This window comes from Mustela nivalis, assembly GCF_964662115.1.
Source record: "Mustela nivalis genome assembly, chromosome: 1".
In the NCBI taxonomy this organism is placed as follows: Eukaryota; Metazoa; Chordata; class Mammalia; order Carnivora; family Mustelidae; genus Mustela; species Mustela nivalis.
In genome coordinates, this window is record NC_139020.1 from 203613862 (window position 1) to 203626386 (window position 12525).

Genomic DNA, 12525 nt, shown 5'->3' on the forward strand with positions numbered 1-12525 from the left:
GGAAGAGAAACCGCGTGTCAATTATTTGGGGGGAAAAATGGTTTTGGTCCCAGGCTCCCAGTCCACAGCAGAATACAGTCCCCATCTGTAAGCTGGTCCTGTTACCTCCTCTCTCCCCTAGCTGCTGTATTTAAGTGCAGGCAGGATCTTAGGACCTCAGTGAGTCATAAAGTTGTAGATGCAAAGTGGCAACTGGGTGACTCAGTTGAGTGGCTGGCTCTCGGTTTCGGCTCAGGGCATGATCTCAGGGTCCTGGGATCGAGCCCCGTGCTGGGCTCTGCACTCAGTGGGGAATCTGCTTGAGGATTCTTCTCTCTCTCTCTCTCTCCCTCGGCCCCTCTCTGTGCTTGCTCTCTCTCTCAAATAAATAACCTTAAAAAAAAATTGTATATGAAGTCTCTTAGGTGGTCATGGAACCCCAACCCAGTGGTTCTCAATCTGGGGTTAGTTTCCCCGCCTCCCACCCCGGGGACACTTGGCAACGTCTGGAGCCATTTGGGGTTGTCACAGCTGGTGGGGATGGGGCTGCTGGTGTGAAGTGGGCGGGGCTAGGTTGCTGCTGGAGGTCCTGTGGTGCACGGGGCAGCCCCCACTAGAGAGCAAGATCTGGCCCCAAATATCGCCGGAGCGAAGGTGCAGGAACCCGGTCCTCAGCACCGCAGCTCCACATGGGAGCCACCTGGCCCTGGTGATTTCACAAGCCGTCTCCGGCCTGTTGCCTTGGGACTCCCCAGGGTGATGCTGGGTCTGGGTGCTAACTCAGCTTTACCGATGGGACAAGGTGCTGAGTCAGGGACTCACCTTACCCTCTGAAAGCTCACGTTTCCTCTGCTTCACACCCTATTCTGTCACCACCCTGGGTGTCCGGGGCTCCCTGACATACAGGAAACTTCTGGCAGAGAAACAGCTCTTGTACCCTCCGCCCATCTCTGGAGCGACTCTTGGGAGATCATTCTGGCAATGTCCAAAGTCCCCCCAAACTTTCATCCCTTCCAACTCCTTTACCCACCCCCCCTGGAGGACAAACTGAAACATGACCCCCATAGATAAATAAATAAATAAATAAATATATATATATATATATATATATATATATATGTATATATATAAAAGTAGGTGCTTGTTTGCATAAGCAATTTCTGGCATGTCTAATGGAATATTATGCAACCATTTTAAATGGTATTAAACACATATGGAGGGAAAAATAGGGAAAAATGGTTTTCACCTTGCTTGGAAAAAAAAGAGGAGGCGGGGGGAATCCAGAGATCACCACAGCCATGGGAAAGCGATTCAACCCCTCACCAGAAATCCCTCCCTCTAACAACCTCTGATTGGAATGGGGCTGTAGAATGCAGGGTAAGTTGTTTTTCCGTCTGATATTTACCATTCTGACAAACGGATACCAGGACTTTTTATGGATAGGAAAAATGTCCAGGTTTGGTGTGTTCTTCCAGTGATCTGAGGTGGGGCCCGGCGGTGAGATTTTATTCATACTTCTCTCTCTGGGTGACATCTGCCATCAAAGCTTGCTCCTGGGACAGGGCCACCTCCTTGGGTAGAGAAGCATTGGCTCCTGTTCTTTTAGGAACCAGAGGACCAGTTCCTCTGCCTGCAGCACCGCTGGTATCTGGGGCTCATCCTCTGAAAGCTGGGGCGGGGCAGGGCGGGGTGGGGGGGAGGGGGTGCTGCCAGGTTCATCATAAGCAGCTTAGCAGAGCCCTTCACCCACCGGATGCCAGCAGCACCCCACCCCCCGTTTGTGGCAACTGAAAATGTCTCCAGTCCAGGTCACCCCTGGCGGAGGACCACGCATCCAGAAGACACCTGATGAAGGTTGACATTTGGGTTTTCAGAAAGGGACGATGAGGGCTCTCTGGGTGGCTGAAGCACCCAGCTGGTGGGGGCATGGCACTGTGTTCTAGCAGCTGGGGGCGCTCGGGAACAGAAACTCAACAGCTTCTGTCCCTTGACAACTGACCTTTCATCGGACTCAACTTCCCCTGCCAGGGAAATTTGCGAGGTGTTTTTTGAGCAAAGCCAGAAAGAGGGCTTTACCTGCGAGTTGAAACGCAACTGGAAAGACTGAAGACCCTGCAAATGGTTATTTTAAATCTTTTGTGAGCCTTTGTGCTGCCCTTCCCCGCCCCCTCCCAGTGCCTCCAGAACCAGCTCTGAGCGAAGAGCATGTCCACGGGGTCGGTGGGGCCCCGGGCTCTGCTCCGCTCCGGAAGGGTTTTGGCAAGAGCCGCAGAGAGTGGTTTCGGGAGGCTCACACGCTCACACACCCCTCATCACCTGCGGCCCCGGGCCCTGGCTATTTACTCGAGGAAGATGAATCAGATTGTCATCTTCCATTTCTGCTTTTTGTGGATTACCAAATGCTCTCAGCTGTTTCCAGGACTGCCTTGGGTTGGGGGCGGGGGGAGGGGGGAGGAAGGATGGAGGGAGGGAGGAAATCCCAGCCTCTGTCGCAATGGGGCAAGAGTGTTTTAAAATAGGCGCTGCTTACAAGCTATTTTCACTTTCTGGAAACAACTTGTGCAATTGTTGGTAGTCATGGTTACCCACCCAGGGCCCCGAAAAGGGGGAAGAGGAGGGGGAACCTGCCAGGGAGAGAGGCACCTCATTGCGTGACAGGGCCACCTGGGGTGCAGGGCAGGGGTCTCCTCCTTTTGGAGGTGGATTTCTGCAGTGGCCACCTCCCACCACCAAGGCGGGGGCTCTGATGGGATTCCCTCACACCAGGGCACCTGCAGGGGAGGGTCTCACATTCCTCCAGCGCAAGTAGCACATGGGTTACTGCAGAAAGCCCCTGATCCCTTCTACCGGGGTCCAAGGACCCTTGGGAGGCAGACAGACCTGGCTGGCTTCCCAGGGCCACCACTCTCCACAGCTACCTCTCTGGGCCTGTTTCCTCATCTGGAAAAGAGCCATAGATAGCCCTCAAATAAAATTTCATTTTTTTCTAACAGGATGGGGAACTCATCCCTTAAAAAATCCTGCTCAAAGGCAAGACTAGTAAAAGGCAAAAGCAGTTCAGAAACTCATTATTTTGCCCCTTTCAAAAAAAAAAAAAAAAAAAAAAAGAAGAAGAAGAAAGAAGAAAAAAGATGTTTGTGTGAGGAGTGGGTGGAAGCCTGCACACTCCAGAACTTTGGCTAAAACCTCAAAAACTTCCAGAAAGAGGTAGGCTTTTTTTTTTTTTTTTCTTTTTCAGCCCAGAGGAGGCCACGTCAGTGGCACCAACACTTTCCCCAGCTCAGGGGAAAAAGAGGCAATTTATGGCTCAGGGAACAACCTTAAAATAACTCTCCCTCAGTCTTAAAATGTAGTGTTTAAATTTATAGAAAAAGCCACAGGTTCCTGGCAGCTGGGTGCTGGCTGGGGAAGGCCACACTTCACCCCATCTCTGCCAGGCTGCCCTCCCCCATCAAAGCTGCCCCTTCCCCCCCACACCCGCCCTACACCCCAGCTTCCAAGCAGTCAGACCAGGGCTGTGATTTTTCAAAAGATGCAAAACTTTTTTTTAATTAAAAAAAAAAAAAAAACCAACAAAAGTCTTATAAAAATGAACCAGGGAGCCAAAATGCCCACCTGTCTTCCTATTTTACAGTAATACAATATCTGTCACAGTCATTATGTACAATATTATAAAAAATGTCGAAGACAGTACAAATTAAGGCTGTATTTCTCACAAGGCATCAAGCCTCGATCCTCTAGTGTAGACCCGGTGGGGGTGGGGGTGGGGAAGACGACACTTAATTATTGCACCATTTTGAAAACAAAACTCGTCAAGGAGGATCGTGGTCTTCTCCCACCGGGTCTTCAGTCTCTGATGGGGGCTGGGCCGTCGTCGTCGTCGTGGGGCTGGGGGAGCCTCCTCAATGGCCACGCCGTGCCCAGCCCGGTCCTCTGGGCCCAATAAATACCAGTCACAGTTTGGAGGGGGCAGCGCCCGGCGCATGGGACCCGCCACGGCCGCGCGCGGGTGGTGGTGGGGGGGTCGTTCAGGCTACATGTGCCGCTTCATGTGCAGCGCCAGGTGGTCGGAGCGCGAGAAGGCACGGTCGCACAGGTGGCACTGGAAGGGTCGGTGGCCTGTGTGCTTGCGGTAGTGGCGCGTCAGTTCGTCGGAGCGCGCGAACTTCCAGCCGCAGCCGTCCCAGTTGCAGTGGTAGGGCTTCTCGCCTGCAGGGAGGGGGCGAGAGCGGGCCTCAGTTTGCTTCCCAGGTACTCGCCTGTGGCCCCGGTACGCACACGCTCCCTGCGACGGTGACTACTGGGGCGCGCGCAGCCTATCCCTAACCAGCGCCCAAAGCTGTGGGGGGACCTATGTTTTGGACCTCTAGGGATCCCAGGCACACGACCCTAGCTCTCGAACCCCCTGATTCTCGTCTCCCAGGGCGCCCAAAGTGTATACTCTCCACTCCCCAGCGCTGCAAGCCACGCCCCCGGGGGAGTCCTAAGCTTGCGTCCTCTCTCCAGCGTTCTGAGACCCAGCGCCCCCCTAGGTTTCCTAGCCGCGCGCACCCTCTGCCCAAAGCCCTGAGCCACGCTCCCAGGAGGGTCCAAAGCGTGTGTCCCTTCCCTAACATTCTGATACAGGGTCCCCCGAAGGTTCCTAAGTGCGCAATCCCTCCCCAACCGCTAGAGCCACGGCGCCAGTGGAGTCCTAAGCTTGCGACCCCCTCCCAATCTTCTTGGCCACGCCCTCGAGGGGGGTTCCTAAGCGCGCGCCCCCGGTCGCTAGCCCCTAGCCACCGCCCCCAGCCGGCGTTCACCGCCCACCTGTGTGCGTGCGCAAGTGCGCCTTGAGGTGTGAGCTCTTGGTGTAGGTCTTGCCGCAGCCCGCGTAGCTGCAGGTGTGCGTGGCGGTGCGCTTGCGCGGCCAGGAGCGGCGGCCGCGCTTGGGCTTGGCTTCGAGCAGCTCCAGAGGTGACGCGGGAGGCGTGAGGAGACCTCGGGCGGCGGGTGGCGCCAAGCCCAGAGCTGCAGCGGCGGCGGCTGCGGCCGCGTCGTCGAAGAGACCGAAGGCGGCGGGCGCGGGAGGCGCGTAGTGCATACCGGGCCCGGGCGCTCCGAAGCCTGGGCCGCCGAAGGGCGGCGGGAAGGGGCCGCGCGGACCGGACGCAGGCAGGCGCGCGGGGCCGTCGGGGCTGAGCGGCGGCGTGTCGGGCGGCGGCGGGGGGCGGCCCCCGGGGCCTCTCATGCACGCAGCGGCGGGGCCCGGGGCGCCCTCGCGCTTGAGGCCCCGCGGCCCGCGGGCCAGGCCGGGCGCGCAGCCGTAGCCTCCGCCGCCGTCCGCCTCGGGGGGCTCGGCCTTCACCAGGCGGCCGGGTGGCGCCAGCAGGAAGCGGCCGTGCAGCGCGGGCCCCGGCGGCACGTCCAGCTCGGGCCGCAGCAGCTCGGACACCAGGCCGCCCGCAGGGGCGCTGTAGGGCGGCGGTGCGCTGGGCTCGGGATAGTAGAACGCAGGCGGCGGGGGCGGCGGGGGCGGCGGCGGCTCAGGGGCAGCCTCAGCGCCAAGGCCGTCCAGCCCCATGGACAGGATGAAATCCAGCACGCTGTTGAGGTCGTCGTCTGTGCCGCCTGCCTCGGGCTCTGCGCGCGGCCAGCGCTGCGGGTGACAGAGCGATAGGGCGCGGGCGTGAGCGCGGGGCAGGTCTCAGCGATCGCCGCCCGCCGCCTGCGTTCTATTACCCTGAGCCCGCAGTTCCCGGGGCTTTTTTTACACTGAGCCCGTTTTACAACACAGAGCCCGTAGTCCCCGCCGCCTGCGTTCTACTACCCCGAAGCCCACATTTTTACTACCCTGAGCCAGCCGCCCCCGCCGCCCGCGGTCCTGGCCGCCCCCGATGCCCCTGCCGCCCTCACCTCCTGCAGGCCACGCTCGCGGCACGGACTGGCGAAAGTGGAGAAGGACGGCAGGATGGGCTCGCTCAGCGCCATGGCTGGGACCTGGGGCCGACGCGGGTTCGGGACACCGGTGAGTGGCTGCCCGGAGCCGGGCTGGTCGGGGTTCGGGCGGGCGGGCGGGGACGCTCTGCGGCCCGCGGCCGGGCCCGCCCAAGCCTTATAGGCGCGGCGCGCGCGGGGGCCGGGCCAAAGCGGCGGCGGCGGAAACGCGTCCCGGATGGGGACGAGCTCCGGGCGCAGCCTAAATTTAGCCGCGGTATATAAGCCGGCGGGCGGCGGCGGCCGTGGCCACTGCGGCCGCCAGGGCTCTGCGCAGCCTGGCCGGCCCCCTGCGCACGGCCAGGCCGCGCCCCCCTCCTGGGCCCGCCCCCGCCTGTCTCCCCGGCGACGCGTCAACACGCGCTCCACAACAGCACCGTGACACCCAGGGATCCCCGGGGCGCCCCGTGGACTCCCGCCTGCTCGAGGACCTGGAGCGGAGGCGGCATCCGGGGACCCGGGACTCTGAGTGGAGCACTGGGTCCCCCGGCCTCCAGGGATCCCTTTTGTATGGGGAGAATGGTCCCCAACGCCTCAGAGGGGTTCCCAGAATCCCTGGTGATGGGCGAGATTGCCCCATAGTTTCAAAGGGGTTTCTAGAATCCTAGATGGATGGGTGGGGTTCCCGGGAACCCTGATGCAGGGGGGATTGGGGTCCCCAGGATTCATAATGGGTGGGGAAACTTTCATTTTCTCTCATTTCATCTCATGTCATCAAAACTCTCGTTTTCCGGGGGCCCGTTAAGCTAAGCCTGACCCACTGTTATGCCCATCGCTATGTAAAAAACCTTGTGCGATGCCCTTAACAAATGTTAAGTCCTTGAGACCAGGGCTCTCTTAAGGAAGCCCTCCAGGGAAACTGAGGCTCAAGGGGCTCTGGGAGAGGCTTGCCGTCCTTTACTGACTTGCTTAAGTGTAGAAGCTGAAGACAAGGGTGACAGTCTCTCCTCCAAGACAGACCCAGCGCTGGGCGGGAGCAGGGGGTGGCGGCAGGGGACAGGGAACAAGCTTGTCCGGTGGGCATGTTGAATATACCACCTGGGTTGCTCGCGGCACAGCCTTGCCAGCAAAGGACTGTCACTACCATTGTTACTGTGTGCTGGCCCCGTGGAGGCCGGGAGAGCACAGGACCAAGAGCCAGACAAATCTGCCTGCTCTTGGGGGCTTCCCCTAGGGGGTATAAAATAAACAAGTATATTGGGGAGATGTACCTTTTGGAAACATAAAGCAGGGAGTGCAAGATACAGCGCGGAGGAGACTAGGAAGCAAGTGAGTGAGCGGGGAGAGAGGGGATGGTGAAAAGTTGAACCTCACCTCACCCAGTGCTATTATGAGTCAAGACCTGGAGAAAGGGGGAGCCACGTGAGTCCTAGAGGGAGAGCATCTCATGGTGTAACCCAGAGCCGGGATCCGTCTTTGGTCTTGACTCCAGAGTCTGTGCTCTGGACCTGGAGGCATCCAGGGTCTTCCTCTGTCCCGTGGCCAGATGTTGACGGGTTCAGGAAGCTCTTGACCCGGACACCTTCTCTGGGGCCAGGAAGGCTTTGCCATGGACAGCAGCTGGACTACCACAGCCCAGGACCACTGCATGGAGGTGGCCTTGGCACCACACAGGCATCAAGGGGCCCCGCTGGGGTCCACAATGCTGGACCCTCCCAGCTGGAAGGCACCTCAGAGGCGCATCACCTCACCATGAATCACCCAACTGTGGGTTCAGCAAACGCACTGATGAGCCCCATTTGTCAGGCGCCGGGGATCCGGGGGTGCTGGAGGGGGCAGGGGTCCTCCCTACAGCTTCCCTGGGCTTTGGGAAACTTCAGCTGGAATTCAGACGTGCCTCTTGCGGCTGCCACCGCAACAACGGAGAGTCATCCTCAGCCACAGACTGCTGGCTGTGTGACCTTGGGCAAGTGGTTTTGCCTCTCTGGGCTTGCTTCTTCATCTGTAAAACAGATGATATGGTAGCTTACCCCACAGTGGTTCTGTACGTGCGTGTGTGCGTGTGTGTATGTAAGTGCTGGTGACATCCCGTGAGCCCTCTACAACTTTTGGTTAAATGAGCCACCTGTATACTTTTCTCACTACTTTCACCTGAGCCTCTGTTTCCCCATAGGATAATGAGGCAAAGATGAAGGGAATCGAATTTGGTCCCCAAGCATATGATTCTCTGGTCCTCCTCTCCGCCTTGGACAGCCCCTGCGGCTCCTTCCAGTGCATTCTTCGTCCTTTCTTGGATTCCTTGCAGGTCCCGGAAGGGACCAAGCCCGTGCATCCCGCCAGGCCTTTGTACTTGCCGTGTCCTCGACCAAGTGAGTCTTTCCCTCACTTCCCACTTGCTTGGCTCTGGCTCGTCTTCTCTTGTCACCCCCTTAACTAGTGAACTTAATTTTTTAGGGTTCTATTAGGTTTACAGAAAAACATGAGTAGGAAGTATACAGAGTCCCCATGTCCCCCACACATGCCGTTTCTCCTGGCAGTATGTGATACATTTGTTAACACTCCAGGAGCCAGTATTGATGCATTGTTACTAACTGAAGTCACGGTTGACACCGGTGTCCCCACTCTTGATGTTGTACCTTGTATGGGTTTTGACAAATGCACGTCATGTATCCACTTTTATACTATCATATGGAGTAGTTTTGCTGCCCTAAAAGCCCCCTGGTCCCTACCTCTCCTTCCCTCCCTACTCCCTAACCCCTGGTTAGGTACCATAGTTTTTTGTCTTTTTCCAGAATCTCTCCAGTTGTTGCTCATACTGTAGTTAGTTTCTTTTAGTTGGTGTCTTTCACTTAGCAATGGGCATTTTAAGATTCACCCATGTCTTTTGATGGCTTGAGTACTCATTTCTTTGTTGTTGCTGAATAATATCCCATGGTATGGATGGATGGACCACTGTTCACCCGTTCGTCTGTTGAAGGACATCTTGGTTGCTTCCAGTTTTGGGCAATATAGTTGCCAGATCGGATATATACTGAATATGGCTTCATGGACACGTTTTCAGATTAATTGCGTATATCTAGGGACACAATTGGTGGATCACAGGCTAGCAGTGTGTTTCACTTTGTAAAAAGACCACCAAGCTGTCCTCCAGAGTAATACTACCATTTGTGTGCCCACCAGCAGTGAATGGACGAGAGTTCCCATTGCTCCATATCCTCGCCAGCATTTTGTGTTGCCATTTTTTTGGTTTGTGTTTTTGTTTGTATTTTAGCCATTCTAATAGCTGTGTGGTGGTATCTCATTGATGTTTTTAATTTGCAGTCTCTGGATGACGTCTGATGTGGAGCCCCTTTTCATTCGCTCATTTGCCAGCTGTATATCTTTGTCATTGAGAGGTCAGTTCAGTCCTTTGGCCCAGATTTTAACTGGGTTGTTTGTTTTCTTACAGACTTTTAAGCATTATTCGTATATGTCGGACACCTATCCTTTACCAGACAGGCGATTCGCAAAGATTTTCTCCTAGTCTGCGGCTTGGGTTTTCAACCTCTAACGGTGCCTTTTGGAGAGCACAAGTTTTTTATTTCAAGGGAGGCCAGTGTATCATATTTTCCTTTTAGGATTGTGCTTGGGTCTTTTATGTAAAAAATCGCCACGCTCACGGTTGTCCTGATTTGCCCCATGTTTATCATCTGGAAGTTTTATAGGTTTTGCATTTATACTTCACTGGATGACCCATCTTGAGTTAAAAACAAAATTTACTTTCTTCTTTTTTTTTTTTGGCCTGTGGATCCCCAGTGGTCCCAGGACCATTTGTCGGAAAGGCCAGAGAGCTCGTCTGTGCATTTCAGCCTGACCCTGTCTTCCAGGCTCCGCTGACCCAACACCAGGCCGCTCTATGCTGCATAGTTCCCTTCTCTGACCCTGCTTTTTAGGGCTTGTTCTGCGGCACTTTTCACTGTTGGTCATTCTTTTATCCATGGGTTCCTTTTTTTTTTTTTCCTTTTCTTTCCTGTCACGCCCACAAGCAGTGCGTGACCTGCGGGGAAGGCAGGAGCCAGGGGCCTGGCCCAGCATGTGATGGACACTCAGTCAGTATCTAGCAGGTGGGTGAGCAAGGAAATGAGCTGATTTCTCTCCCATAGCTCCTTGGAGGAACTTCTGTGGGGGGCTTGCCACTCCTGCAGGACTCTCCCCAGTTGCTTCTCCAGGTTTCTGGGACCTTCCTTGTCGCCACAGGCAATGAGTCGAATGTGTCCCAACACATATGCCCACCTCCTAACCCCAGGTGCCTGTGACTGGGACCTGATTTGGAAAGAGGGTCTTTGCAGGTGTAATTAAGGGTCTTGAGGTGAGATCATTTTGAGTTAGGATGGGCCCCGAACCCAATGATTGGTGTCCTTAGAACGGACGCGGAGTCACAAGCACAGAGAAGATGTCTAGGGGAAGATGAGGGGCAGAAATCACAGTAATGTAGCCCCAAGCCAAGGCACCCTTGGAAGTCTCTCCTGGGACTGATTCTGCCTCAGAGCTTCATCAGAAGGATGAACCCTCCCTGTCGACACCCTAATTTCAGACTTCTGGCCCCCAGGACTGTGAGAGAATACATGTCTGTTGTTAAACCACCCAGTTTGTGCCTTTTTTTTTCTTGCGGCGGCCCCAGGAAGCTCATACATCATGGTAACCATCTGTTCTCTCCCTGGCTTCCTCTCCAGACAGGGAGCCCCCCAAAGGCAGGGGCCTCCCTCGATTCATCTCTGTGTCTCCCAGGCCCAGCTGTGGACCTGGTGTTGAAACAAACATGACGCGGGGATGCCGGCCACCCACCGAGGACCTCCCAGGGCAGTGTGAGACACTTCAGCATGGCACCTGGTGAACAGAGCCAGCCCCCGGAGCCACCAACGATTGGGAAGAACGTGGACTTCAGTTGCCCCTTTACCTGTGTGACCTTGGACATGTCATTGGACCTCTCCGTGCCCTCAGTGTCATCGGGAGACAGGAGATGGCACATGTCAAGAACATCGGCTGCCTGATTATGAACACGAGTGAGTGAGCCAGATGGGGGGATCCCAGGCTGAGGGAGGGACCTGGTACTTGGGAGGAGGGCTCAGAGCATGGCCCCTCTCACCCTGCTATCTAGGCCACACATTTCGATGGGAGTGGGTCCTGGTGGCATCTCAGGTGACAATGCCTTGGGAGAAAAAGTCAGGTCCCCAGGGCGGCCTCTTCCCAGCTCGGGGACATACCCTCGGCTGAACTTCATAGCCTCTGAGCAGCCTGTCCCATCACTTGCTAAGTTGGGGGGAATGAGGTGTGTCTACGGAAGTTACATGATCAGGGGCACCTGGGTGGCTCAGTGGGTTAAAGCCTCTGCCTTCGGCTCAGGTCATGATTCCAGGGTCCTGGTTTCGAGCCCCACATCGGGCTCTCTGCTTGGCGGGGAGCCTGCTTCCCCCTTTCCCTCTCTGCCTGCCTCTCTGCCTACTTGTGCTCTCTGTCAAATAGATAAATAAAATCTTAAAAAAAAAAAAAAAGATACGTGATCAGTGAGTGGCCCCGTAATGCTGAAAGACAAGCAAATGAGCACCCTTCTCTCCAGGTGTCACTGGTAAGTTCCAAAAGGGTAGGGTCTGGCTCTGTGTCTGTGCTTTGCTGTCTGCTTCATAGTGGGGAACTTTATGCCTCTTGATGGTGTTGCCTTCACTCTCATGTTGTTCCCAAGGCCTCCCATCCTCTCCTAATAAGTCAGCATTAATTGTCAAAGACAGGGGTGGGGTGGGCAGATCATTGCCCTCCAATCCATTGATACTGTTTTGAGCACTGTGCTGGCATGGATTCTGAGATTGTTTCCAGGCTCAGCACTCGGAAGCAGTGCTGTGATTGATTGGTGATGTCTGTCTGTGATTGACTGGTGATGTCTGTTACTGTGAGAGGCTTGGAGGAATGGTGCATATGCTACTTTGCATTTATCATCTCCTGCCATCTATGTTTAAGGGCTCACGATGCTCACAAATCAGAAGTTTTTAGTCTCAGCACCTCATAAATATTGAGCTCCCTCTCCATGCTCTGCTGGACACGGAGAGAAAGCTAAAGAAGTACACAGCCCCTTTCTGCCCACAGAGAGCTTACAATCTCCTTTAACTGGGTCCTGACCATTTCTAGTATCCTTCACTTCTTGCTACTTTTCTTCTAGAGTCTAGACTGCCTCTCCCTTTACCAGCTGTTCTGCCCCAAATAGCTATTGTGTGCACTTGGCCCAACTCCCGAGAGCAAGCACTTAGGAATTCTACAGAAAACACGTCACCTAAAATACAGCTGAGCTTCCAAGACAAGTTATGAATGCTCTAGAGGAATTGTATTTGCATGACAGCAGCAACTGGACAATGACTCCCAGCTGGGGTGATTAGGGTGTTTCTGCCTAGGTTTGCGCAAGCTTTCTGCAGTGTGTTGCCAGACTCAGCTCCCCATGTTGCAAAGAGGTTTGGCAGCTCGGCATTTCTTGGGGATGGGAAGTCATGTGGACAAGGACTCCCTTTGCGACTGGGTTTCTTACCATGGGTCACCACCGCGCTGCTGCTGTGCTCAGAGGCCCGAAGCCCCAAGAGAAAGGGCACTTCCCCATTTGCCTCTCCA

The 12525-nt window shown here is 55.5% G+C and overlaps 1 protein-coding gene and 1 long non-coding RNA gene across 2 annotated transcripts; one reads left to right on the plus strand and one right to left on the minus strand.

The window, feature by feature from the left end:
* Nucleotides 1-3497: 3497 nt before the first annotated feature.
* Nucleotides 3498-6049, minus strand: KLF2 (KLF transcription factor 2). Its single transcript, XM_082710213.1, has 3 exons — nt 5875-6049; nt 4789-5617; nt 3498-4188 (listed from the first exon to the last, which is right to left on the minus strand). The coding sequence occupies exons 1-3, from the start codon at nt 5947-5949 to the stop codon at nt 4013-4015; spliced, it is 1080 nt and encodes a 359-aa protein (XP_082566339.1). The 5' UTR covers nt 5950-6049; the 3' UTR covers nt 3498-4012.
* A 116-nt stretch (nt 6050-6165) lies between these two features.
* Nucleotides 6166-11426, plus strand: LOC309853382. The gene is made up of 4 exons (XR_014305637.1): nt 6166-7861; nt 8069-8264; nt 9217-9290; nt 10663-11426. It is a non-coding gene; the product is annotated as an uncharacterized lncRNA (long non-coding RNA).
* The last annotated feature ends 1099 nt before the right edge of the window (nt 11427-12525 follow it).

What these genes read in the sequence shown, in the direction of transcription:
- KLF2 (XM_082710213.1), bottom strand. Translation starts at nt 5,949, where the DNA reads ATGGCGCTGAGCGAGCCCATCCTGCCGTCCTTCTCCACTTTCGCCAGT. An exon ending in GCGAGCGTGGCCTGCAGGAG is followed by an intron (nt 5,618 to 5,874) that starts GTGAGGGCGGCA and finishes TGTCACCCGCAG; the next exon opens with CGCTGGCCGCGCGCAGAGCC. An exon ending in GCACTTGCGCACGCACACAG is followed by an intron (nt 4,189 to 4,788) that starts GTGGGCGGTGAA and finishes CCCTCCCTGCAG; the next exon opens with GCGAGAAGCCCTACCACTGC.